This window comes from Schistocerca cancellata, chromosome 1 (genome assembly GCF_023864275.1).
Source record: "Schistocerca cancellata isolate TAMUIC-IGC-003103 chromosome 1, iqSchCanc2.1, whole genome shotgun sequence".
NCBI classification, from domain to species: Eukaryota; Metazoa; Arthropoda; class Insecta; order Orthoptera; family Acrididae; genus Schistocerca; species Schistocerca cancellata.
Window position 1 is genome coordinate 1,287,719,188 of NC_064626.1, and position 27,979 is coordinate 1,287,747,166.

Genomic DNA, 27,979 nt, shown 5'->3' on the forward strand with positions numbered 1-27,979 from the left:
TTGCAGACTGGCGCAATTAAAAGATACTCACAAATAGCAATCGGCCATAGCCTCCGTCAGTAAAACACACACACACACACAAAAAAAAAAAAAAAAAAAAAAAAAAAAAAAAAAAAAAAAAAAAAACCAGCACAACTCATGCACACACAACCGTCAACTCCAGTATCTCAAGCCGGAATGCTACGTCACGCTGCATGCACACAGCAATCTCGAGAGGGTGGGGAAGGGGATGAGATAGTAGTGTACTGGTAGGGAGAGAGACGAATGCTGTCTGGTGGAGTGTGTAGGGACTAGACTCCCAACATGAAAAGCATCAAAAGGTTGTGGGACAGGGAGGTGGGGAAAAAAGGAGCAAAAAAGAGAGGAGTGGGGAAAGGTGAGCATATGCGTCAGCAGAGGGCTGCAAATACACAAGGTGGGAGATGAGAATAGGGAGGAGATGATAGGACAGAGGGGATGGAAACTATTAGCTGGAGGTGTGGGGGCAGGATGTTACCATAGATTGAAATCAGGATAATTACAGGAGCAGAGAATGTGTTGTAAGAGTACCTCACATCTGCTCAGTTCAGAAAGGCTGATTGTGGAGGGAAGGATCCATATGGCTTGGGTAGTGTAGCAGCCATTGAAATTAAGTGTGTTATGTTCAGCAGCACGTTGTGCCACAGGACTGTCTAGTTTGTTCTTGGTCACAGTCTAGTGGTGGCCTTTCATCCTGGTGGACAGTGGTTGGTAGTCATACCAATACAAAAAGCTGTGCAATGACTGCAGCAGAACTGGTAAATGAAATGGCTGTTTTCACAGATGTCATGACATCTGGTGGGGTAGGATAAACCTGTAACAATACTGGAGTAGAAAGTGCTGGGTCAGTGGATAGGGTAGATCTGGTACCTGGGTCTTCCACAGGGATATGATCCTTGTGGCAAGGGGGTTGGGATTGGTTGTGGTGTAGTGACGGACTATGATGTTGTGGGGGTTGGGTGGGCACAAAACATCACTTTAGGAGGGGTGAGAAAAATCTCAGGTAGGATGACTCATTTCAGAGCAGGATGATAGGTAATCAAAGCCTTAGCGAAGGACGTGGTCCACTTGTTCTAGTCTGGGGTGGCAATGCGTGATGGAGATCCCTACTTGTCACTGCTGATGCCACCTCCCTATACACCAACATCCCCCAGGCCCATGGTCTTACCGCTATTCCACACTACCTTTCCCCAGCATCCTTTATGTTCCAAACCCAACACCTCATTCACTTTACTAACTTAATCCTATCCCACAACTACTTCTCATTGGAAGGGAAGGTATATAAACAAATCCACAGTGCAGCCATGGCAACTGCATGGCACTCTTCTTTGCCAGTGTTCTTAGAGGCCGTCTGGATGAGACCTTCCTAGCCTTACAAAACAACTAATCCCTTGTCTGGTTCAGGTTTATTCGTGGTATCTTCATGATCTGGACCTAGGGGCTAAGAGATCCTACTTTCATTCCTTCACAACCTCAACACCTGCTCTCTCATCTGCTTCACATGGTCCACCTCAACCCAGCATGCCACCTTCTTAGATGTTGACCACCTCCCCTCTGATGGCTGCATCTGCACCTCTGTCCACATTAAACCCACCAAGTGGCTTCTTTTTGGCAGCTGTCATCCATTTCAGACTGAAAAATCCCTTCCATATAGGCTGGCTACCTGTGGACAGCATACCTGCAGTGACAAAAACTCACTTGCTCAGTATACTGAGGGTCTCACAAAGGCCTTCACAGGCAGGCACAAACCCCCACACCTCTGGTCTGCAAACAGATATCCCATGCCATTTCCCCTCACAACCCCAAAAGCCCACCAACCTCAAGAGCCAGCCACAAAGCAGTGTTCCTTTCATTGTTCAGTACCACCATGGACTGAAACAACAACCACTTCCTTCACCAAAGCTTTGATTACCTATCATAGTGCTCTTAAATGAGGGACATCCTACCCGAGATACATCCCATCCCATCTAAAACTGGTGTTCCTTCACCCACCCAACCTCCACAACATCCTAGTCCATTCCTATGCCACTCTCACTCCCAACCCCTTGCCGCAAGGATTATGTCCCTGTGGTAGACCCAGGTGTGAAACCTGCCCACTCCAACTACCCAGCACTCCCTATTCCAGTCTTATCCTGGGTTTATTCTACCTCATCAGGAACCTGGCCACTTGAAGCAGCCATGTCATTTACCAACTCTGCTACTATTATTGCACAGCTTTTTATGTGGCCAAGAGCAAAGTAGGCCACCCTGTAGCAAAACATACAGTGGAACATAACACACTTCATTTCAATGGCTGCTTTACTACCCACACCATCTGGATCCCTCAATCCACCACCAGCTTTTCTGAATTGCACATATGGGAGTTATCCTTACAACACATTCTCTGCTCCCGTAATCATCCTGACCTCAACCTACGGTAACATACTATCTCCACACCCTCCACCCAACAGTTTGCACCCCCTATGTCCTATCATCTCCTCCCCATTCCTGTCTCCCACCCTGTTTATTTGCAGCCTTCTGTCAATGTATCTACCTGTCTTTCCCACTCCTCTCATTTTTTGTTCCTTTTTCCCCACCTCCCTGCCCCACAACCTCCTGACACCTCGCCTGTTGGAGTCTAGTCCCTGCACACTGCACCAGACTGTGTTCATCTCTCTCCCCACCCATACACTACTATGTGTGCATGAGGTGTGTGTGTGTGTGTGTGTGTGTGTGTGTGTGTGTGTGTGTGTGTGTGTGTGTGTGTGTGTGTTTTTATTGATCAAGACTATGGCCAAAAGCTGTATATGAGTGTCTTGTAATTGTGCCTGTCTGCAACTTGACGCGTCTTCTGTATGGTAAGTAGCAATCTGTTGTTTCCTACATTGTAGATATTTCTACCTGGAGTTTCAAATGAAAGCACTGTTTGCCAACCCATAACTTCGGAATTCATCAAAATAAATTTGTACAAAACATCGATAAACAATGCTTTATCTGTCAATGTAAGGCAACACCTATGTTAATCTATTGAATTATGAGAAATGTTGATCTGAGCAGAAATAGTTTAATCTGCACATATAAGATGACCCAGTATTTTTCGAATAATGAATTTGGGTAAAAATCTTGTCTTATAGTTGCATAAATACAGTATTATGTTATCTGTCCTAAATTTTATTAGAAAACAATTAAAGCAATATAGAATCAATATCTACTACACTAAGCATCATATTGTCAATCTCAAGTATATCTGATGGCTCCAGGCTGCTGATTGGTTATCCTGACATTTGTGCCTCCACTAACTAAATATTTTTGCTTTTTATTTTTCAAGGTAAAAAAAGTCACTGTTCAGTCTGTTAGTCTATTAAACATAACCTTTTATTTGTCTCTTTGCCTATTTCTCTTTGTTAATGCCTTTGCTCTGACATAGGGCATCTGGACATATGGACAGCATTCAAACATTACACGAATTGGTGTTCTTTAGAAACACCAACCACTCACAACCTAGTGTGAATATTTTCCTGTCCTGCGTAAATGAGATGTGTGGAGATCACAGCCATCCCACATGATGATTACAGAAATTTTAGCTTCATTGTACTATTCCATAACTCCTTCCGGAAATGTTTAATTTCATCGTTTTAACTTTACTCTATTTAGTGATTCAGGTATTAAACTTTTTTTGGATTATGACTGAGAAACATAATATACTGTCATTTTTGTGCGATCCGGATAATGAAACAAATCAGAAGCTGCCAAAACCACCTCCTTTTCCATGTATTCTATAAGAGTTATAAATACCATCACTATTTTATAGCTACTTCAGAGAAATTGCAATAAGATCAAAAATAAAACACAATTAATATGGATAGTGGTGCCAACTAATCTAATCATTATTTTTTACTGATTTCAAGAATACATACTGAACAACCACTGTATTTATCTTACACACTTGTTTATATTTACACTAGCGACCTGACCCAGCTTCATAGGGGCAGCACTACGTATCAATAGTTGGGCGACTTGTCTGGCATAACAGTAATTTTGTTTACTGGTCATTGCAGAGATTTAAGATAAAAATTCAGAGAAATACATAGTTAATTGAGTATCATCACTCTCACACAACTGATCTCACACAAGAACTGATTTAAGCAGCGCATGACAAAGTTCTCAGGTAGCACAAATGTTATCCATTCCATTTTTAATTGGCATTTGGAGTGAGATTTTGCGCCAGTGTTGGGAGCTGTGAGGTACCGCACTAAGCCAGTCTAACAGCAGTGCCATTTTGACTTTAGCTACAGTTGTTTTCTGGCCACCTGATTGCAACACAGTACTGCACAACCTGCCTGACCATAACAGAGTTTTCGGCATGTGCTACGGCCACTTGCTGTTCACCTAATTCCAGTGTCAAACCGATGGAAGCAGTGTATTCTTGTGAACTTTTCCCACATTTCCCTTCAAACCACTTAAACATTCACTTGACACCATTAAATCTGTTCTTATTAGCTTAATATCTGATACATATTGCATCACAGGTAGTTTAGGAAGTCTGCAGTAAATTGTGTTGTCACACTACGCCAGTCACTACTCTTGATGAACTGTGGTATCGTGTTAAGCTGCAAGGGCAGCCGTACCTGTACACGCCATCCAACCTCTGTTTGACTCAATGCCCAGGTGTATCAAGGCTGTTATTATGGCCAGAGGTGGTTGTTCTGGGTACTGATTTCTCAGGATCTATGCACCCAAATTGCGTGAAAATGTAATCACATGTCAGTTCTAGTATAATACATTTGTCCAATGAATACCCATTCATCATCTGCATTTCTTTTTGGTATAACAATTTTATTGGCCAGTAGTGTATTTATTTTGCACTTTATTATTTATTTGAGGTACTTGTGTGTGGTGTGTGGCAGCCACAGGGAATGAAGGTGCAACCACAGGGAATGAAGGTGCAACCACAGGGAATGAAGGTGCAACCACAGGGAATGAAGGTGCAACCACAGGGAATGAAGGTGCAACCACAGGGAATGAAGGTGCAACCACAATGTAGCCGATGGGGAAAAATCAAAAGAAAACAAAAGTTCTAAAGAATGACACTCTTGTTAACTTTTGCTCATATCATATTCTTTTACTCAATCATGTAATAAGAGTTAAAAAAAAGTGCAAGTTCTTGCTAGCAAATAGCAGAACATTACTTCATTATAAATAAAGAAGAGTTTTTTGAACTATTTAAAAATACTGAGAAACAGATTTGCAGTAATTGTAGGAATGTTATGAGGAAAGGTGAAGAAGTTACACTTTGACAAATGTTGTAGGGTTCTTCAAAAATTCGGACAGGAGGGGAGATTTGTTAAGATGGAAACATACATCGTCCTAATTTTTATTTATTTACCACCCGTACTATCACATTCATGATACTGGACTTGTGAGGGTACAGAACAGTATAAAATATTACATATTTACATCATGTACAAAAACTTATCAATGGTATCAACACATCTTTGTAACAAAAACATTATTCTGCTTAATTTGATTATAAAATTATATACATACATACAGATAAAATAAAAGCTAGCGAAACCCCTTGTTTGATTTTACCAAAACTATTAAATACAGTACTTTAGTTAACTAGGTATAGTAACATATGGCACAAAAGCTAGTTGCATAATTAGATGCATACATGGACGAAAGAAGTTTGGTTTTATCTGGGAATGGTTGATAATTAGGAATTTCAACTCCGTTCCTGCTCAAAGGTTTTTTTGCCACTTTTGCATAGCAACAATGCTGCAAGAACTCCATAAATTCACGCTATGCTGCTGCATGTGAAAGCACTACAGTACAGCGATTTACAGCGATTAAAACTGAGCAACTGTGCAACATAAAAACAACTGAACATCTTTGTGACCAACTGGAATTTATTATAAAACTGGAAGAGGATTAAATGTTCTTTTCTATGCTGAACTGACAGGTTATTTAGAAGCGATAAATAAGTAATTTGGTATAGTGGTTTATGAGTTAAATGTAAGTAACATTTACACTGATTAAGAATCATCATCATTCAGAAGTCAGACTAATGCTTACTTAATGCATCAGGTAGTTGTCAAATGCTTCATAACTTAAACTTACTAAACAATGTTGCATTTATATATTATGTATGAGTGAATTTTTGACAGCAATAGATGTAAACAGGAACTCATCATGGCATTCAACAGGAAGCACCAACACTAACAACCTTTATTCTGCGATATTTCATGGTCACTAAGAAATACAAACATGATTTTTATAAATATTTATTTTATATCTGAATAGTCTTGGGCAATGAAGAACCAACAGCTGGAAATTGGCAATACATCTATAAGTTTTGGATATACTGTATTTGTTACAAGCTTGAAGCTTGTTTTCCAGAAAATATACACTCCTGGAAATTGAAATAAGAACACCGTGAATTCATTGTCCCAGGAAGGGGAAACTTTATTGACACGTTTCTGGGGTCAGATACATCACATGATCACACTGACAGAACCACAGGCACATAGACACAGGCAACAGAGCATGCACAATGTCGGCACTAGTACAGTGTATATCCACCTTTCGCAGCAATGCAGGCTGCTATTCTCCCATGGAGACGATCGTAGAGATGCTGGATGTAGTCCTGTGGAACGGCTTGTAACAATAATGTACCTATAATAATTTTTTTCTTTATGCATTTAGATAAATGTTTCTTTCTGAATTTATGTAAAATAATGTAAATATTATTTTGGATTTTTTTTCCTTTTCATGTCATGTTAAAGAAACTGTACACAACTTTTGAAATGAATGTTATTATTTATGTTAGATTTCAAGCGATTTGATAACCAAAAGGAAATGTATTTAATGTTAAAACTATTGTAAAATGTGAAAATTGTAATTTAAACACTTGGTCCATACGTAGGTAATGCATTAGGATATGTGTAGTAGAAAACCTGTGGTGAATACCCTACCTGTAGGAGAGCGGGAAAAGGTGGATGCAGGCGAGCGCGGGAAAACGCACACTGGCGCGGTTCGGCACAACGGGCTCAGTAACACAGTCGGAGTTGAGCATCGGTCAGAGGAACATGTACTGTACCGAGGAGGCTATCTAGAAAAAGTGGATTCCATAGAGCCTCGGATGGGCCGATTCCGACGACTACTTGGCATGGCTATATTCTCAGGCACAAAACTGGAAAGATTACGACGCCAAGAAGAATGAAAGTGCCGATACTGTGAGAGCCTTAGCCGTGCTTGTATGTGTGCTGTGCTGCCCGCTATCTCGCTGCCCGCCATCCGCCGCAACGACGTGCACAGGTCAAACATTTATTTCATCTTTAGAAGTGTATCTGTGTGGACCAGTGTTGAAACTGTTCTGACTGTTCAATAATAACGTGACTTTTACCAGAATTGCCTTAGCCGTTACTTATCCTTATCACTGACCTAAATAGGGTCCTTACCATGTATTGTGCAACCCGAGTATCCCGAATTGAAAGTTTACAGTTAGTAATAAATCATCTGCAAACTAATCTATGCTATAAAGACGTTTAAATTCATGTTTGTTAACGCAGATGTTAGTAAAGAACAACAGTGTGATCAAATTGAAAGATAAATTTTGAATTGAGTTAGCAATGTTATTTAATTCATTTGAGACTGAAAGAATGTTAGTCAATTAATCCAGAAGCGTGACAAAAGAATAGTAATCCATTGGTTGATAATTTTGAGTGTTAATGTGCCTTCAGGATTTACTAGTTTCAGTATAACGACCATAACAGTTTCAGGCCCCCCCCCCCTTTTTCTTGCCCATTCTTGCACATTCTGAAGTGTACTGATCAGAATTGAACAGTAAAATTAATTTCTATATCAAACCTAAGTGTATCAGTGTTTTTTCCAATTTTAATAGTGACATTGTATGTGTGTTTTCAAAATTGCTGATTCTAGGGTAATCTATGCCCGATTTCAGTCTGATCAATATACAAAGTGCAGCTCGTAGTAATCACTGCTGTGTGGTGTTGTGTAATTTTAGCTCGTACAAATTAGTACAAAAGAAGAAAACCTTAGTTCAGTAGATTCTTTCTGGTTCTAAATTTTGCTATAAAACGCAACATTACTACGTGTTGTTATACTTGTACATGCACATACTTGTACAAGGAAAAACTCACTCAATGCCTAATTAGGCTGGCGACCGTATTATTAATCATTGGTAGTATCTACTGTGTATACTTCTTGTCCATGCGAACGCGTAATTGTACTTTACATTTGCTTGACGCATCACTGTAGTTAATGACTGAATAAGTCCGAATTGCTTCCATTAGGTACACGCGGTCAACTTATGTACTAAATCCTTGTTTACAAGGTGAAGCCCGTGAACTTATTACAGTACAGGCTTTATTGAGATAACGCACGTCCAACAGGGCGGTAGTGTTACAGGCTTGCCATGCCATTTCCACCTGGCGCCTCAGTTGGACCAGCGTTCGTGCTGGACGTGCAGACCGCGTGAGACGACGCTTCATCCAGTCCCAAACCTGCTCAATGGGGGACAGATCCGGAGATCTTGCTGGCCAGGGTAGTTGACTTACACCTTCTAGAGCACGTTGGGTGGCACGGGATACATGCGGACGTGCATTGTCCTGTTGGAACAGCAAGTTCCCTTGCCGGTCTAGGAATGGTAGAACGATGGGTTCGATGACGGTTTGGATGTACCGTGCACTATTCAGTGTCCCCTCGACGATCACCAGTGGTGTACGGCCAGTGTAGGAGATCGCTCCCCACACCATGATGCCGGGTGTTGGCCCTGTGTGCCTCGGTCGTATGGAGTCCTGATTGTGGCGCTCACCTGCATGGCGCCAAACACGCATACGACCATCATTGGCAGCAAGGCAGAAGCGACTCTCATCGCTGAAGACGACACGTCTCCATTCGTCCCTCCATTCACGCCTGTCGCGACACCACTGGAGGCGGGCTGCACGATGTTGGGGCGTGAGCGGAAGACGGCCTAACGGTGTGCGGGACGGTAGCCCAGCTTCATGGAGACGGTTGCGAATGGTCCTCGCCGATACCCCAGGAGCAACAGTGTCCCTAATTTGCTGGGAAGTGGCGGTGCGGTCCCCTATGGCACTGCGTAGGATCCTACGGTCTTGGCGTGCATCCGTGCGTCGCTGCGGTCCGGTCCCAGGTCGACGGGCACGTGCACCTTCCGCCGACCACTGGTGACAACATCGATGTACTGTGGAGACCTCACGCCCCACGTGTTGAGCAATTCGGCGGTACGTCCACCCGGCCTCCCGCATGCCCACTATACGCCCTCGCTCAAAGTCCGTCAACTGCACATACGGTTCACGTCCACGCTGTCGCGGCATGCTACCAGTGTTAAAGACTGCGATGGAGCTCCGTATGCCACGGCAAACTGGCTGACACTGACGGCGGCGGTGCACACATGCTACGCAGCTAGCGCCATTCGACGGCCAACACCGCGGTTCCTGGTGTGTCCGCTATGCCGTGCGTGTGATCATTGCTTGTACAGCCCTCTCGCAGTGTCCGGAGCAAGTATGGTGGGTCTGACACACCGGTGTCAATGTGTTCTTTTTTCCATTTCCAGGAGTGTAGTTTGAGACAGCAATGACAAACAGCACAATGTGCTTGCTACAACTGTCTAGCAGAAATCTGCACCCATTGTTTGTAGTGAATAGTTCCACATATTGAGAACAAGCTGGCAGTCAGTGCAGCATGCTCACAATAACAACTAAGCACACGCATCCCCTACTAGTGAGCAAAGAATGCTGCATGTATAAACCGTAAGTGAGGTTTTCCTTATCAAAACACATTGGGTTCTGTTTGAATGAGATACAATTTATTCTGTAAAGGATTTTTTATCTGCATTTATACATTAAACCTGGCAGATGAATTTTATCAATTTATGAGGAATTTAGATAGAACAAGTGTATCACTTAACAGTATTATGAAAAGGAAAGTTGCCACTCACCTTAAGCGGAGATGCTGAGTCACAGATAGGCACAACAAAACAAAAAGACTGGGACAGATAAAGCTTTCGGACCGTAGCCTTCGTCAAAAATAGATGACACACACACACACACACACACACACACACACACACACGTGTACGCGCAAATGCAACTGACACATACAACTGCAGTTATGTGTGAGTGAGTGGTGTTTGCACCTGTGAGTGAGGTTTTTTTTTAGGGGCCGAAAGCTTTATCTGTGAAAGTCTTTTTGTTGTGCCAATCTGTGACTCAGCATCTCCACTGTATAGTGAGTGGCAACTTTCCTTTTCATAATATTGTTACATTCCATCCTGGACTTTCCATTAAAGGTATCGCTCATATTAATACTTTCTTTGTCACTACCACTTCTGTGCATTTTTAAAATTATTATGTGTGAGGAGGTAGGTGAACAATGTTTTCACGGAAGATTTATGCAATTTATGAACAAAAAATTCTCTAACTGGCAAAAGATTTTCTCAAATAGACAGATTTTCTAAGATGAATGAAAGATTTTCTACTAGAGATGATACACTGCTTTGGGTTCTCAATTACGTGGAAAGAGGTAAACTAGAAAAGTGAATGGAATTAACATCAGAACATGTACAAGATTTTAGAGTTCATTTAGATTGGATGGAAGTCAAGTTGGAAAACAAAGTTTAACATCTAGTTACTGTTAAAGTAGTACAGGATATACAATTCAATGAAGTGAAAACATCAAAGAAAGAGTTAATACAGACAAAAGATAATTTCAAACAAGTTACAACTGCTGTTATTGAAATGTCTATAGCAATCAAAAATTAAATAGAACGAAAACAGAGAGATTTAGAAACTAGTGTGGGACCCTCTGGTAGTGACAGAGCTGACCACAATATAGATTTGACACATGATAAGTTACTATTTTCTGTTCTGTTGTGCAATCTGATGCACAAATTTTATTATACAGCAAAGGGGATAAAATATATACTGCATGTTTCATATATCAGTAGTTACCAGAACTTTGAATATTTCAAATTGGAGGTAAGGAAACAATTACTTGATTTATATTTTGGCCCAAAAATTGTGTACTGCATATGAAAAAAAAAAAAAAAAAAAAAAAAAAAAAAAAAAAAAAAAATTTTGAAAATGTCGAAAATAGTAAAGTAAATGCCAAGAATGTCTCCCACCACCTCCCAAAGTCCCACCACACGGCCACAGAGGAGCATTCCCCCTCGCAACTCAGTACCACACAGGACTGGAGCACCTGAATTACATTCTCTGCCAGGGTTTCGATTACCTCTCATTGTGAACTGAAATGACGAATGTCCTGCCCACTGTCTTCCCCATCCCTCCCAAAGTGATGTTCCGCCATCCATCAAATACACACAATGTACTCGTCCGTCCTTACACAGCCCCTGTTCCCAATCCATTACCTCATGGTTCATACCCAGTAATAGACCTAGATGCAAAAGCTGTCCCATATATCCCACCACCACCACCACCACCACCACCACGTACTACTACTACTACTACTACTACTACTACTACTACTAGTCTGGTCACGAACATCGCCTATCCCATAAAAGCCAGGGCTACCTGTGAAATGAGTCATGTGCTCTACAAGATAAGCTGCAACCACTGTGCTGCATTCTGTGTAGGCATGACAACCAACAACTTGTCAACATGAAGGCCACCGACAAACTGTGGCCAATAAACACCAGCTTTGGTGAACTGCACTGGTGGGAACTTTCCCTGCAGTACATCCTATGTTCCCATAACCCTCCTGGCCTCAACCTTTGTTAGTCACTGTCCTCACCCATCCAGCCTCTTCCCTGTTCCCATTCCAGCACTACACAGCCATCATTCCACCATCACATCCAGTCTTTTTATTTCCCACCTTATCCGCTACTTCCGCCCAGGGCCCCCTCCTCACCTCTCCCCTTTCCCCTGTCTAATCTGCAGCACTTCGCTGTCTGCCACCCCTACCGTTCCTTGGTAACATAATATCACCTCAAGCCACACTTCCACACCCTAAGTAGCTCGATGGTATCAGATACCGCCCTGTACTTCAAAATAAGAAACAGTTGGAGGGATATCTTGGATTAGTATCTTTCTTCGGAGAATTTATACCACAGCAGCTTTTAAATAGTGACACTCTACTGAATCTTCTATGGGACAACCACCCTTGGTTATGGACCAATCAATGCCAAACTGATTTTCACAACATTAAAGAAGCTCTTTTTGAATACCAACATCTTCCATCATCCTGTCATGACCCAGGATTTTTGTCTGTGTACAGACGTGCCCTTGCAAGTTCTGGGGGCTTGTTTATTCTAAATCACTGACACAAATAGGGAGTTGACCCCGAGGTAATTAGTTTTGCTATTAGGATCCTATCTGAAGTTGAATGGGCATATTCCATGACCAAATTGGAAGCTCTAGAGGTAATACAACCTTTCAAAAAGTTCGAATATTACCTGTGGGGAAAGCATACCAATATGTATTGCGACCATCAGTCATTGTCCTTCCTTCTCACTTGTAAACTCTTACACAGGATGATCACTAGATAGTGTTAGTATTTACAGGAATCTGCCCCCCTTCTTGCAGCGGTGTACCGTAGGTCTCTAGAAGAACATAGTATTCCAAAAAATTGGAAAAGGGCACAGGTCATCCCCGTTTTCAAGAAGGGGCGTTGAACAGATGTGCAGAACTATAGACCTATATCTCTAACGTCGATCAGTTGTAGAATTTTGGAACACGTGTTATGTTCAAATATAATGACTTTTCTGGAGACTAGAAATCTACTCTGTAGGCATCAGCATGGGTTTCGAAAAAGACGGTCGTGTGAAACCCAGCTCGCGCTATTCGTCCACGAGACTCAGAGGGCCATAGACACGGGTTCACAGGTAGATGCCGTGTTTCTTGACTTCCGCAAGGCATTCGATACAGTTCCCCACAGTCGTTTAATGTACAAAGTAAGAGCATATGGACTATCAGACCAATTGTGTGATTGGATTGAAGAGTTCCTAGATAACAGAACTCAGCATGTCATTCTCAATGGAGAGAAGTCATCCGAAGTAAGAGTGATTTCAGATGTGCCGCAGGGGAGTGTCATAGGACCATTGCTATTCACAATATACATAAATGACCTTGTGGATGACATCGGAAGTTCACTTAGGCTTTTTGCAGATGATGCTGTGGCGTATCGAGAGGTTGTAACAATGGAAAATTGTACTGAAATGCAGGAGGATCTGCAGCAAATTGACGCATGGTGCAGGGATTGGCAATTCAATCTCAAGGTAGACAAGTGTAATGTGCTGCGAATACATAGAAAGATAGATCCCTTATCATTTAGCTACAAAATAGCAGGTCAGCAATTGGAAGCAGTTAATTCCATAAATTATCTGGGAGTACGTATTAGGAGCGATTTAAAATGGAACGATCATATAAAGTTGATCGTCGGTAAAGCAGATGCCAGACAGATTCATTGGAAGAATCCTAAGGAAATGCAATCCGAAAACAAAGGAAGTAGGTTACAGTACGCTTGTTCGCCCACTGCTTGAATACTGCTCAGCAGTGTGGGATCCGTACCAGATAGGGTTGATAGAAGAGATAGAGAAGATCCAACGGAGAGCAGCGCGCTTCGTTACAGGATCATTTAGTAATCACAAAAGCGTTACGGAGATGATGATAAACTCCAGTGGAAGACTCTGCAGGAGAGACGCTCAGTAGCTCGGTACGGGCTTTTGTTAAAGTTTCGAGAACATACCTTCACCGAAGAGTCAAGCAGTATATTGCTCCCTCCTACGTATATCTCGCGAAGAGACCATGAGGATAAAATCAGAGAGATTAGTGCCTGCACAAAAGCATACTGACAATCCTCCTTTCCACGAACAATACGAGACTGGAATAGAAGGGAGAACCGATAGAGGGACTCAGGGTATCCTCCGCCACACACCGTCAGGTGGCTTGCGGAGTATGGATGTAGATGTAGAATCCGATTTTGAAATTTTATATATCAAAGGTAATCAAAACCTAATTGCTGATGCCTTATCAGGGCTTCCAAAAGCTCTAGACAAATTCTGGAATTTGCGGAGAACAATTCTGAAATCAGGGTTCTGTCGACGAAAGATAAAAACACAACAGCCATACTACATTAAGATGTGTAAAAGCATGGAGCAACTGCAGCAGAAAGAGCCTAGGTGGCAAAAGGTAAGGCTAAAACTGATGCAGAACAATGATGACAGGTTGAAAAATATTTTAATGATTTACCAAAGTGTGTTGTTTTGCCATCACCACCCAGAGAAGAGACAGTGTTGTGTTTGTTTACCAGAGGATCACTTAACGACTTTATATTATACGCTCAAAATGTTTAGGGGCACTATGGCATCTCCAAATGTCTTAGTAAGATGAACACTTATTGTTACTATACAAATTTAAGATTAAAAGTTCTGCAGGTAGTATGGAAATTGTGATGAAGCAAGCTGGGATAGGTTTAATTCCCCTCTTGTTATGCCATCTGCCCCCTTAAAACTTTTTTTTTTTTTTTTTTTTTTTCAATTTTAACTAATTACCATTAACATACATGAATATAATCTGTACTCCCATAAAAGAGAAAGGTCAGCCCTCAATTTTTAAGAATATAAGAACTAAAAGGTATCAGATAGATTACATAATGGTAAGACAGAGATTTAGGAACCAGGTTTTAAATTGTAGGACATTTCCAGGGGCAGATGTGGACTCTGACCACAATCTATTGGTTATGAACTGTAGATTAAAACTGAAGAAATTGCAAAAAGGTGGAAATTTAAGGAGATGGGACCTGGATAAACTGACTAAGCCAGAGGTTGTACTGTGTTTCAGGGACAGCATAAGGGAACAATTGACAGGAATGGGGGAAAGAAATACAGTAGAAGACGAATGGGTAGCTCTGAGGGATGAAGTAGTGAAGGCAGCAGAGGATCAACTAGGTAAAAAGACGAGGGCTAGTAGAAATCCTTCGGTAACAGAAGAAATATTGAATTTAATTGATGAAAGGAGGAAATATAAAAATGCAGTAAATGAAGCAGGCAAAAAGGAATACAAATGTCTCAAAAATGAGATCGACAGGAAGTGCAATATGGCTAAGCAGGGATGGCTAGAGGATAAATGTAAGGATGTAGAGGCTTATCTCACTAGGGGCCAAGATAGATACTGCCTACAGGAAAATTAAAGAGACCTTTGGAGATAAGAGAACCACTTGTATGAACATCAAGAGCTCAGATGGAAACCCAGTTCTAAGCAAAGAAGGGAAAGCAGAAAGGTGGAAGGAGTATATAGAGGGTCTATACAAGGGTGATGTAATTGAGGACAATATAATGGAAATGGAAGAGGATATAGATCAAGATGAAATGGGAGATATGATACTGCGTGAAGAGTTTGACAGAGCACTGAAAGCCCCGAGTCGAAACAAGGCCCCGGGAGTAGCCAACATTCCGTTAGAACTACAGACGGCCTTGGGAGAGCCAGTCCTGACAAAACTCTACCATCTGGTGAGCAAGATGTATGAGACAGGTGAAATAACCTCAGACTTCAAGAAGAATATAATAATTCCAATCCCAAAGAAAGCAGGTGTTGACAGATGTCAAAATTACCGAACTATCAGTTTAGTAAGTCACAGATGCAAAATACTAACGCGAATTCTTTACAGACGAATGGAAAAACTGGTAGTAGCCGACCTTGGGGAAGATCAGTTTGGATACCGTAGAAATGTTGGAACACGTGAGGCAATACTGACCTTACGACTTATCTTAGAAGAAAGATTAAGGAAAGGCAAACCTACGTTTCTAGCATTTGTAGACTTAGAGAAAGCTTTTGACAATGTTGACTGGAATACTCTCATATTCTAAAGGTGGCAGGAGTAAAATACAGGGAGCAAAAGGCTATTTACAATTTGTACAGAAACCAGATGGCAGTTATAAGAGTCGAGGGACATGAAAGGTAAGCAGTGGTTGGGAAGGGAGTGAGGCAGGGTTGTAGCCTCTCCCCGATGTTATTCAATCTGTATATTGAGCAAGCAGTAAAGGAAACAAAAGAAAAATTTGGAGTAGGTATTAAAATCCATGGAGAAGAAATAAAGCCCATAAGCAGAAAACCAATTAATAACTTTTCCAAAGACCTTATTTGTATCATTTTCTATCGGACTTTCTTTTACTGGATTAATAATTATGCTTGTATCAAATCAGCAAACAGTGTCAGTTCAGCATCTTGTTTCACATAAGAGGGGAGGTCATTCACATATATCAAGAAGGGGAGGGGACCCATGATCGAACCTTGTGGAACACCTAATGTAATTTCACCCCAGTCAGATGAAGTAGCAAACTCCTTTGAATCACTTGAAGCATATAAAGAGACTTTTTGCTTCCTGTTCTGTAGATATCACTTAAACCACTCATATGCTGTTCCATTTATACCATAGAATTGTAATTTCTCTAACATAATGTCATGGTTCACACAATCAAATGCTTTGGATAAGTCACAGAATATTCCTACTGGTGACATTTTACTATTTAAAGACTATTATGTGGACAGTGAAATTGTCTATTGCTTTCTCAGTGGAACAGCATTTCTGAAATTCGAACTGTGATTTACTAAGTATCCTATTACTGTTGAGATGGCTAACCACTCTTGAGTACATTACTTTCTCAAAGATTTTTGAAAATGCTGTAAGCAAGGATACTGGCCAGTAATTATTGACATCTGTGGTTTCCCCCTTTTTGTAGAGAGGCCTGAGAATGGCATATTTTAACCTGTCTGAAAAATACCCTGAGTCAGTGATGCATTACATATTTGTCTCAAAACATCAGCTGTAATTGCTCCACATTGTTTTAATAACTTGTTAGAGATGTCATCTACTCCAACAGAACATTTATTTTTCAAAGATTTAATAATTTTCCTTATTTCACAAAACGTTGTTAGATGAAATTTAATCTGACTAAAATTTTTCAAAACCGACTCTTCCATGTACTGTCTGGCTTTTTCTTTTGAACTACTTTCACCAATTTTTTCTCCTACACTCAAGAAGTGATTGTTAAATACATTGGCTACCTGCCTACTGTTGGTTAAGATGGTCTCATTCTCTTTAACAGTAATACTACCTACCTCAGTGGTTACTTTTCATGTCTCTCTTCTAAAAACATTCCATATTGAATTGATTTTATTGTTGGAGTTGTTAATTTCTTCTCTAACATACATATTTCTTGATTTCCTTACAACTTTTCTCAGTATGTTACAATAATTTTTATAGTGTAAAACTACTTCTAGGTCTTTACTAGTTCTTGCTGTTTCATACAGTTTCCTTTTTCTTTCTGAAGACACTTTAATACCTGTAGTAATCCAAGGTTTCTTTGAAAAGTTTGTGGTGTTACATTCAGTAATTTTCTTTGGAAAAAAATGTTCAAAAAGGGATATAAATTTATCAAGAAATATGCTGTATTTATCATTAGCATTTGGCTCATTATAAACATCTTCCCAGTTTACATTTCCTAAACTTTCTCTGAAGTGATTGATAGATACCGGGCTGAGCACCCTCACACTATTACTTAATGGTTTCGGAAGTGTACACCCTGTTAGGTTTTGTAAGTTAATCAGTTGTGCATCATCGTCAGATAATCCATTTACCACAGGGAAAGCATGTGTTTGTTCTACATTCTCTTGCTGTACAAATACATTATCTGTTAGAGTACTACTGTCCTGAGCTATACGTGTAGGGAAATTGATCACTGATTCTAAGTTATATGTTGTTAACAACACTTTTAGTTCACTTTTCCAATCAGAATTGCTTAGAAAGTTAACATTAAAATCACCACAGATTAATAACTACTTCTTTTTGTCTGACAGACAGCATAATAGGAAGTCAAATTTGCAGAGCTAGTTGGCATATAAACTTGTACTACTGTAGTAGGTGTGGGCTTCGTATCTATCTTGGCCACAATAATGCGTTCACTATGCTGTCTGTAGTAGCTTACCTGCATTCCTATTTTCCTATTCATTATTAAACCTACTCCTGCATTACCCCTATTTGACTTTGTATTTATAACCCTGTATTCGCCTGACCAGAAGTCTTGTTCCACCTGCCACCGAACTTCACTAATTCCCACTATATCTAACTTTAACCTATCCATTTCCCTTTTTAAATTTTCTAACCTACCTGCCCGATTAAGGGACCTGACATTCCACGCTCCGATCCGTAGAACGCCAGTTTTCTTTCTCCTGATAACGACGTCCTCGAGTAGTCCTCGCCCTGAGATCCGAATGGGGGACTATTTTACCTCCGGAATATTTTACCCAAGAGGACGCCATCATCATTTAATCATACAGTAAAGCTGCATGCCCTCGGGAAAAATTACGGCCGTAGTTTCCCCTTGCTTTCAGCCGTTCGCAGTACCAGCACAGCAAGGCCGTTTTGGTTATTGTTACAAGGCCAGATCAGTCAATCATCCAGACTGTTGCCCTTGAAACTACTGAAAAGGCTGCTGCCCCTGTTCAGGAACCACACATTTGTCTGGCCTCTCAACAGATACCCCTCCGTTGTGGTTGTACCTACGGTACGGCTATCTGTATCGCTGAGGCACGCAAGCCTCCCCACCAACGGCAAGGTCCATGGTTCATGAATAAAATACATAACTGGAGCTGTGTTTTTAGTTTACACATTCGAGCAACACGAAGTGAATGATGGTGTCAACTAGCGCCCCAAGTGGCCATACACTGAAACACGCTAAATATGGTTCGACGAAGGTGTCACAATGATCACAACAATCACGAAAATGTGGTTGCGTAGTAAAGACAATTTGGAAATGGTTGTGATTGGTCATGATATCTTCGTTTGAACAAATCTAGTTATTCACATCCGCCACCAAGTCAAAAAGAGCTTGGCAGCGGCAGGAAATAAGGCACGAATTGTTCCAACTTTTAGACATTGACCAGTTCAAACCCACTGAGTAGCACGCCCTGGTGTCACAGAACTTAACCACGTAACAGTTGTAAACACTACTGGATGCCCAACATTTTTTTTTCTCCACAAACATTTTTTTATAACACACAAATCCCGGGACAATTATAAATATGTTGACGCAAAATCAGGTGCAAATTAACATAGGAAATTTAATGGGACCGATAAAAAATGTCAAATAGCAGGAAAATGTTAATTCTGGAAATGGAAAAGTGGCGTTATATTGTACACAAGAATGATATCCTGCAGTAAAATGAAGTTTAAGTCTCCGACATTGAAGTACACTGCTTACAGTCAATGATGACACTTCTATAACGCAACAGTGTACTGTCAAATAGTAAACAAAGTAAGTGGATAGATAGTCGTGAAATGATGTACTCAATAGTTTTCCCATGATGAACGAAGGATTGCAGTAGTAGAGTAAAAACTGAATGCTGCTTCCTGCCCATAACATTTCCTGTATACCAGTAGACAAATCCTAGTAAATTTGTCAGAGGCATAGCTAAGTCTAAGTATAGCTATGTAGGCTTATAGTGATTTCATTTTATGAAGCTTTCCTTCCTACATATCTGTAATGATGCATACTCGCGTCAGGTGCAGTGTATGAACACAAAACTTATGCACATCATGTGATAATGTTGTATGCAATATTTTGCAAACTGAAACTGAAAAAAAACGACAACCTGTGCAATGTTAAAGTGAGATGAGACTATGAATACAGACTGCTCACAAATGAACATTCACGCAATGAATGCCCAATAGCAAAATGTGATAAAAATGATGATGTAAAAACAGGAAGATGTTACTTGACATAAGAACAGGAGAGGTGCACGTAATATTAAAAGTCTTGTATGTATAATTTGTGTAATGATTATGTGAAGTTTTGTATAATATGTACGTAAAGAAATGTAAATACAATATGGAAATGTACTTTTACTGAGTAAGAAATATGCAAACCCAGCATGTCAATATATTTTAAAATGCAAACACTTAGGTTATCATAAGAAACCTGTAATTCTGTGTGTTCCCATGAAAAAAAGGGTGCCAGTGTTGAGCAGTAGTGAATATTTATATCCTCAGGTATCAACAAGACATTCTACCACAAAGAGGATACGGAAACGAATAAGGGCGTTTGAGACTTATCTGGAATCCATTCAAGGGTCTTCAGGATGCTGAATAGCAAGAGCCTGGTTCCAACACTGAAACATGTGGATTACGACAGGAAAAAATGCCTGGGCCATAAATGATGAACCTACTCACCACAGCATTGATGGTCCCACTATGCACAAGCCCCAGCACACCATGTTGCAGCAATGGGGTGAACACTTTTGTTGACTGTGAAACTGTAGCGCACTCATGTGCAGCTCAACTGGACTGTCGCATTAACAAACTCAAGTGCGCACGCAGCAAGTCTCACGTGAGGTGTGCGCGCCGGACAATGCCGCAATAGCAGTGGTTAAATTCCAATAATCAAAGTACAGACAATTTAAATGCGGCTGTTGACGCATCCTTTAAAATTTTTTTTTGGAGGTAGTAGTAGTAGTAATAATTTGTAAAGTGTAAATTAAACAAAATTAGATGTATGTACTATGTAATGGCACTTTCCTGGAGTAGACGAGATTCAATAACTTGATGAGAAAGGAAGTATAAGTGCATCCTTATCATTATAGGGAAGTGAAAGGCAATGATGGGTGAAGGAAGAGGGAAAGATACAATGGGAACATTTGGATTGAAGATAAGAAATAAGACGGGAATGGCTAATTAGCATCTGCAAAGAAAACTCAAGTACACAGTGTTTGAGAATCATAAATGAACACATTACATATGGATCTCAGATTTGAATAGAGAAAGGCATCAGTTGGACTACATCCTGATGCAATAAATGTTTAGGAACAGCCAGAAGAATGCCAGATTTACCTAGGAGCTGACATACATTCAGACCATGAGTGGAGTTGAAGAAAGTGAAGAGAGGTAAAGCAAAAGAAAGATTAAACTTTGACATACTCAAGGAGGTAGTATGGCTTCAGAGCTGGAAGACAGGTTTATGGAAATATGGGAAAGAGGTATAAATGAAGAATGTGTAAATGACAAATGGATAAAAATGAGGGAGGGACTCGAGGAATTCACCAAAGAAGTACTGTTAAAGTATCCAAAAGTATAAGGAAATAATAGGTAATGGAAAACACTTTAAATAAGATGGAAGAAATGACAAAGTGGAAAAATATGGAAGATAAAGAAGGCAAAAAGAGATATAAGAAACTGGATAATAAATTATGAAGAGAAACTGAAGAAACAAGAGAAAGATGAATGGAAGAGAAATGTGAGGAAAGAGAGAAAATGGAGGGGGTGGGGGGTGAAATTATGTACAGATTGGCTAAGAAGAGTTTTTGAAAGTAAAAGAAGGAAGACTGACATGTAAATAGAAAGCATGGACTGAAGAACCACAGGAAGTTCTGAGCAGAGGGCAAGAATTTATAGAATGTCTGTATAAGGAGGACCAAGTACCAAGTGAAATCTAGCATGAAATGTGTACCAGAAGATGGAAAGCTGTGCAGCAACTTTGAAGCAGAAGTAGAAAAGGCACTGAAGATGAAAAATCATAAGGCATATGGAATCAATAGCTTGCCAGCTGAAGCACTGAGATTGGAGAAAGGGGGAAAAAAGGAAACAGTTGACCTCTGTAATGATATATGACAAAGGGGAGCGGCCTGATGATTTTCTTGCAACGGTAATGATACCAGACGAGAAAGGAGAAATACCAAAACATGTCAAGAGTGTAGGACTATCAGCCTAATTTCTCATGTAGCTGAAGTATTGCTGCGAGTGCTGAATAGATGGCTGTATGGCAAGTTGGATAGATGGATTACGGAGGAACACTTCAGATTTAGAAGAAGAAATAGAACAGGATGGATGGATATGTTGGTATGGGCGTACGATAGCAAGGTCCTCAGCATCAACACAAAAACAGTTCGAGATGAGTGTCGGTAAAATACACTTAATATGAGTATAAACCTGCAAGTATCACAAAATGAGGGATCTTCAACAGATGCTATAGGCCTGTTGAGAATCATATGTGAAAGATGTACTAAGAAAGATATAGAAATTTATACTGTTTTTATCAATTTGGAATAAACTTTCAACAGAGAGCAATGGAACAAGCTCGCGGATATTTTTAAGAGGAAGGGAGTAGACTGGCATGGAAACAGTTGGTACATAACATAAACGTACAACAGAAAGTAGAGAATAAGGATTGGAAATGAAATATCTGAAGGAAGCAGCATTGAAAGGGCATTAGACAAGGTTGTTGCCTCTCCCCTTCATTGTTCAACTAGAAGACATTATTGTGAAAGGCTTATATGGAGGAAGAGGAACATGTAGGGGTGGAGCAAGGAGGGGGGGGGGGGGGGGGTGAGAGAAAAGGGGAGTGAGAGAGAGGCAACTACTAAGACCAGTAACACCTGTGGTCTACAAGACAAGATACCTTTCAAGAGCATGAAATATTATACTGGATAAACAGTGCGCGTTGTAGAAAAATGCAGGAACGAGCACAAGGCATCTCATTGTCTAGGGGATGGGGGGTGGGGGACTTAAAAAAAATAAAAATAAAAAAAACTCACCTGCTTTAGCTGTGCATGCTTTAGAAAACTTTCACTGGATTAAATTTGATGCAACATCTTTCATGGGTCACACAAACCGCTTCTGGGACGGTGTCATTAAAGAAGACTGCAGGGTCGAAGCAGGCACAGCGAACATGGAGTCAATGTATGCCCGTATACGGTGATGCTATCAGCAGCCTATCAATGGCCATTCTACTTGACAATTACCGAGGAGTCCTGGGTCAAAAGCTTGTGGCATTTTAGCCACCTGAAGTGGCTGGAAGCCTGAGGAAATTTTATTCAGTGCAAGCTGCATCTCACTTGACTTATGCTTGTGGAAACAATGTTTATTCCTGTGTAGCAGCTATTCAGCTTCTAGTTAAGTCCTTATATGTGAGCACAATTTAGGCTGCATAATGATACAACAAACTTATGTCAGCAAGATAGCTCAATAATTTTTCCCTCAGTCTTGTGATCCCTCTTACAGGCTTCCTTCATCCAAACACAGGGTACACGGTTTTCCTCCAGTGACCTGCAGTACACCGATTCTTTGAGAGGGGCCACTTCCTATGCATGTAACATTGAGATTTTCCTGGCAGCATGCCTGAATAAGATCATCTTTATATTCAAGCTGCTCACATCAAATAAATCAAGCTTTCAACAACTGTCCTCCACCTCCACCACCACCACCACCACCACCACCACCACTACTACCACAAGTAATAACTACTGACCACCAGTGCTATCACTAGCTTAACTAAGTGACATTGTAGTTCATTTTAATCTTTGACACTTTTCTGATAAGAGTTCAAATGTGATGACACTTGAGAAAATTCCCTCCCTTTTTTTAATTTTTATTTTTTGACCATTTTCCAGGCAGTGTTCAGTCACAGCTGAGTACTCAAGTTCCCTTTGTTTGACACACACACACACACACACACACACACACTGGTACCTATATTTTCTCTACATCTCCCATCTTTGTGACAGCCAGAACATAGGTCTCAGTCCATATCTCTGCAGTATGTGTCCTATGAAAAATTCAAGAGAGACCTTATCTCTACTGACCAATTTGAGAAATTGTTCTACAAGGTGTAGAACTTTGCTTCCGCAGTTTGCCAATAGGTGGGGACAACGGTAAGCAGCGGTAGAAAGAAACCGATCCCAGACATCTGGAAGTTAGTTCGGACCTCGGTCAACAAAAGCTCATTCAAATATTGTTCGATTTGTGTCTGCATCTTAAAGTTGTTCTTGACTGAAAATGTCAGTTTACGGGCCTAATTCTTGTCATTTGCGGGAGGTGTTACTGTTTTGTTTCAATATGAAGAAAACAGCAGTTGAGTCTCATCGAAAGCTCTCAAGTACGTATGGTAAGGACGCTATTAGTGAAAGAACGTGTCACGAGTGGTTTCAACACTTCAAGAACGATAAGTCATAGACCGACATAGTGGTGGAAGAGAGAATGTCTTTGAAGATGCAGAATTGGAGACATTGCTGAGTGAAGACTCAACATCAAACTCTTTAAGAATTGGCACGATTAGTGGGAGATATACAGCAAGCCATTTCAAAACATCTCACGGCTATGTGCACGATTCAGAAAGAAGCAACTTGGGTCCTGTGTGAGCTGAAACCAAGAGATGTTGAACGGCATTTGTGTGTTTCTGAATAGTTGCTTCAGAGGCAAAAACGGAAGGGATTTCATCATTGCATTGTGACCGGGGACGAAAAATGGGTTCATTAAGAGAAAACTAAATGCAAAAAATCATGGGGCCATGCTTCCACATCGACGGCCAAACCGAATATTCACGGCTCCAAGATCGTGCTCTGCATTTGGTGGAACCAGCTCAGCATCATGTACTATGAGGTGTTAAAACTGAGCAAAGCATTAAAAGACCAACGGCTGCAATACAGAGAAAGGCACGATAAAGTGACTTTCCAGCATTACAATGCTCAACCCCACATTGCAAAAGAGGTCAAAATGTACCTGGAAACGTTAAAATGGGAAGTCCTACCCCACCTGCCACTTTCTCCAGACATTGCCCCCTCTGACTATTCACCTGTTTAGATCAACGGCACATGGCCTAACTGACCAACAGTTCCGATCTCATGAAGAAATCACAAACTGGATCAATTCGTGGATCACTTCTTCAAGAGATGAACAATTTTTTCGAACTGGGATTCATACACTGCCTGAAAGTTGGGAGAAAGTAGTGGCCAGTGATGGAAAATGCTTTGAATGATACATGTGTAACCAATTTGTTTCATTAAAGCCTCAAATTTTGGGGAAAAAACGGCGGAAGCAAAGTTTTACGCCTTGTATTTCAAAATCATTTACTTCTGTATCTTCATATTTCACACCTATGTGACAGCCAAATACAGGAGCTACAATATGATCTTTGGTGAAGCCTTTTCAGAAGACAGGATTTGGCATTTCTGCCTTCGTTTTATCACTGTGTTGTTCTGCCATTAATGGTCAATGAATATTTGGGCAGAGACCTATGTTCCATGGACTTACTTTGGGACAAAAATGTTTTAGAAGATCTTGCTTCTGAACTCATTAAACACTTCTTCCATAGCAGCCCATATGCTTCCCTCGACAACGATCAGCAGCAAGGGTTGGATGGATGGTTGGTCATTTACATGTTGTATGGATCATAATTGTCAACTCTCGCTACGGCATGGAACTAGTCAGTTTTACAATTATATGGGTTTTCTTTGAATCTATTGCACAGATCTCTCCACTTTAACGGTAACTTTCTAACATTATTATTGAAGTGAGGTAGGTTCTTTCCATTCTACATTCCATGTCATGTCATGTCATCCACTTAACGAGTACTATGTAGTAATAATAATAATAATAATAATGGTTTATTTGTCCATAATAACTTTTACAGTCGTGGACATAGTCAGTCAATACATACATCAACAATAATAATAGTTTAGTAGTAGAAATAAAGTACATACAACATTAAAAATCCTTGATGGAGTACAAACATTTAGCAATTAATAGCTGTTTTAATTTTATTTATAAAGTTTCCTTTTAACATTTTTATGGTATTTGTCAGTCTGTTGTAAAAAAATCTTCCAGCAGAAAATGGATTATGATCTGTTGCTTTTTTTATTTCTGAATTTTATGTGGTAATCCTCTTTCTTCCTTGTATTATAACTATGGATATCACTATTTATTATACTGTGCTCCATATTTTCTTTTACAAATAGTATAGTCCTTAGAACATATAATGAATACACTGTTAGTATATTATACTTAATGAAGTATTCTCTACAGGATTGACGTTTACTAATATTTGCTATTATCCTAATTGCTCTCTTCTGGGCTCTAAAAGCCCTATCCATGTACACCGTTGGTGCCCCGTCCCAAATCTCAATACCGTATTGTAGTGGGAGTTTATAATACCAAAATAGATTTGTCTTAAGACTGGTGACGCTATTATGCTAGAACGGCGTTTTAGCAGGTGATTTACATTTACATGAGATTTTTTTTACACATGTAGCTGATGTGCTCCTTCCATGCAAGATGTTCGTCAACTATAATACCCAGGAATTTATGTTTATCAATTATTTCAATTGATAACTCTGGCTCAGTATCCACGTGTCTTGATTTGGAATTTTGCATAAACTCCATTAGAATTGTCTTTTCTTTATTTAATGCCAATTTATTTTTAGTCATATATTCTGTGATGAGGCTAGTGTTCTTCATATTATTTTGCACTGCTAGGTGTTTTGTAGGGCCAAGGGTGGGTGGGTGTGGGGTGCGCATGTTTGCGCAGAAGGCTTGGGATATAAACGAAAAAGTGTCTTCTTTCTTCACAGGCCACAAAGGCTCTTTAGCAAAGAGGGGAAAAAAGAAATCTGAAATATGAATTGCTGAAATATTCGTCTTATTCACTACTCTAGTACCTTCTGATTCCCACATATTCTCTAAAGGTCTTTTTTAGTTGCCAAATTGTTTAGAAGGCACAAAGGGATATACTGCAGAGTTCTTGGAATCTTTATTTATGGATGGGCTCTACTAATTATAAAAATGTGTAAGTGCACTGACAATATAGGAAAACCGCATTTTCTAAATTAAAAATGTGTAACTACCAGGCTTAGAAATTATCGCCATGCTCTTCTACTTGACCGATTCCTCTGTCCTTACCACTGTATTCCTTTTGTGAGCTAATACTGAAATGCGTAAAACAAGGGGGGGGGGGGGGGGGGATCTGAAACATGATGCACTGAAGCCTTCTTCATTGTATCTTGTGAGAGTTTTCTTAGTGGTCTGCTGAAGTATGCTTAGTTAGACAGACAGAATTCAAAATGTAAAACCACTCTGTAGCAAGGAAAGAAAACAAAGGAAAAACAAAATTATTTCTCTGCAATGTGCAGACAAAACACTTACCACCCAAAGATGAGTTACAACAGCATTAGTTGTGTGATAAAGTCTTTCCCCTTCTAAAGGCACAATTCCATAATCGGGGATGCCTTTAAATCCACGATGGACAACACGTCCGCCTTTTTCCTTAATCACTTCTTCTAAGGCCTGTGTCTCCTCTTCAGTAAAGCCTGCAGTTGAAAATGTGAGACCTAGGGGGAGAAACAAACCAATCAAAAATATTATCACGATAGAAAACTATATTTTACATAAACTTGCACAAATACTACACTAATAAAGCCTTTCGAACATAGCAGAATACATGAACACAGATAAGGAGTATTGATGCTTGGATAAACTTGTGTGATGGCTAGTTCTACAAACTGAAATGAACTTTAAATAAGATTATCTGTATTTTAATGGCACTTTCACTCAGTACAAGCATCTTTTTTCCCCTTTGTGAACTCTTAAGAAGAAAACAAATGTATGCAGACTGCCATGTACAAAACACAAGGGACTATCACTGTCCTCCTCTCCTATGTTTTGAAAACACATTCTTTACAGGTTTATTTTCATTCTTGGGAATAACAAGAGTCTGGTGCAAAAACCAATCTCTTGATTGCCACAATGTGTGTGTTTTTTCTTACTGCTTCATGCAACCATTTCAACACTTCAAGGTAGTAATGTTCGTTAGCCGTGGTAGTCTGCCAGACGAATTCACTATGGATGGTTACCTTGAGATAGAAAAAACATACCAAAAATGTCGCCACATGGGATCTCGCCTGCCTTGCTTTCTTTGGTCTTGGTGGTGATGAAATCTTCCAATGGCTGGATTGTTGTTAGGTTTCCAAGTCCTAGCCGTAAACACCACAATTCATCGCTCATTATAACTTATACATCGGAATCTGCTGCAGATTCTGACTGTTTTCCAACTCCTGATTCATATGTGAACAATTCACTCTCTGGTCTTCAGAGAGCACATGCAATACAAATTTTGCTGTAACTCTCTTCATCTTCAGATCTTTAAACAAAATACATTGGC

The 27,979-nt window shown here is 40.2% G+C and overlaps 1 protein-coding gene across 2 annotated transcripts in view; it reads right to left on the reverse strand.

Moving 5' to 3' along the window:
- The window catches only part of LOC126095167 (DNA topoisomerase 2-binding protein 1-A-like), a 304,515-nt gene that overhangs the window by 103,050 nt on the left and 173,486 nt on the right, over nt 1–27,979 (reverse strand). For both annotated transcript variants that reach the window (XM_049909903.1, XM_049909895.1), the window contains exon 13: nt 26,965–27,149. In XM_049909903.1, coding sequence (XP_049765860.1) covers nt 26,965–27,149 — 185 coding nt within the window. The remainder of the gene's footprint in view (nt 1–26,964; nt 27,150–27,979) is intronic.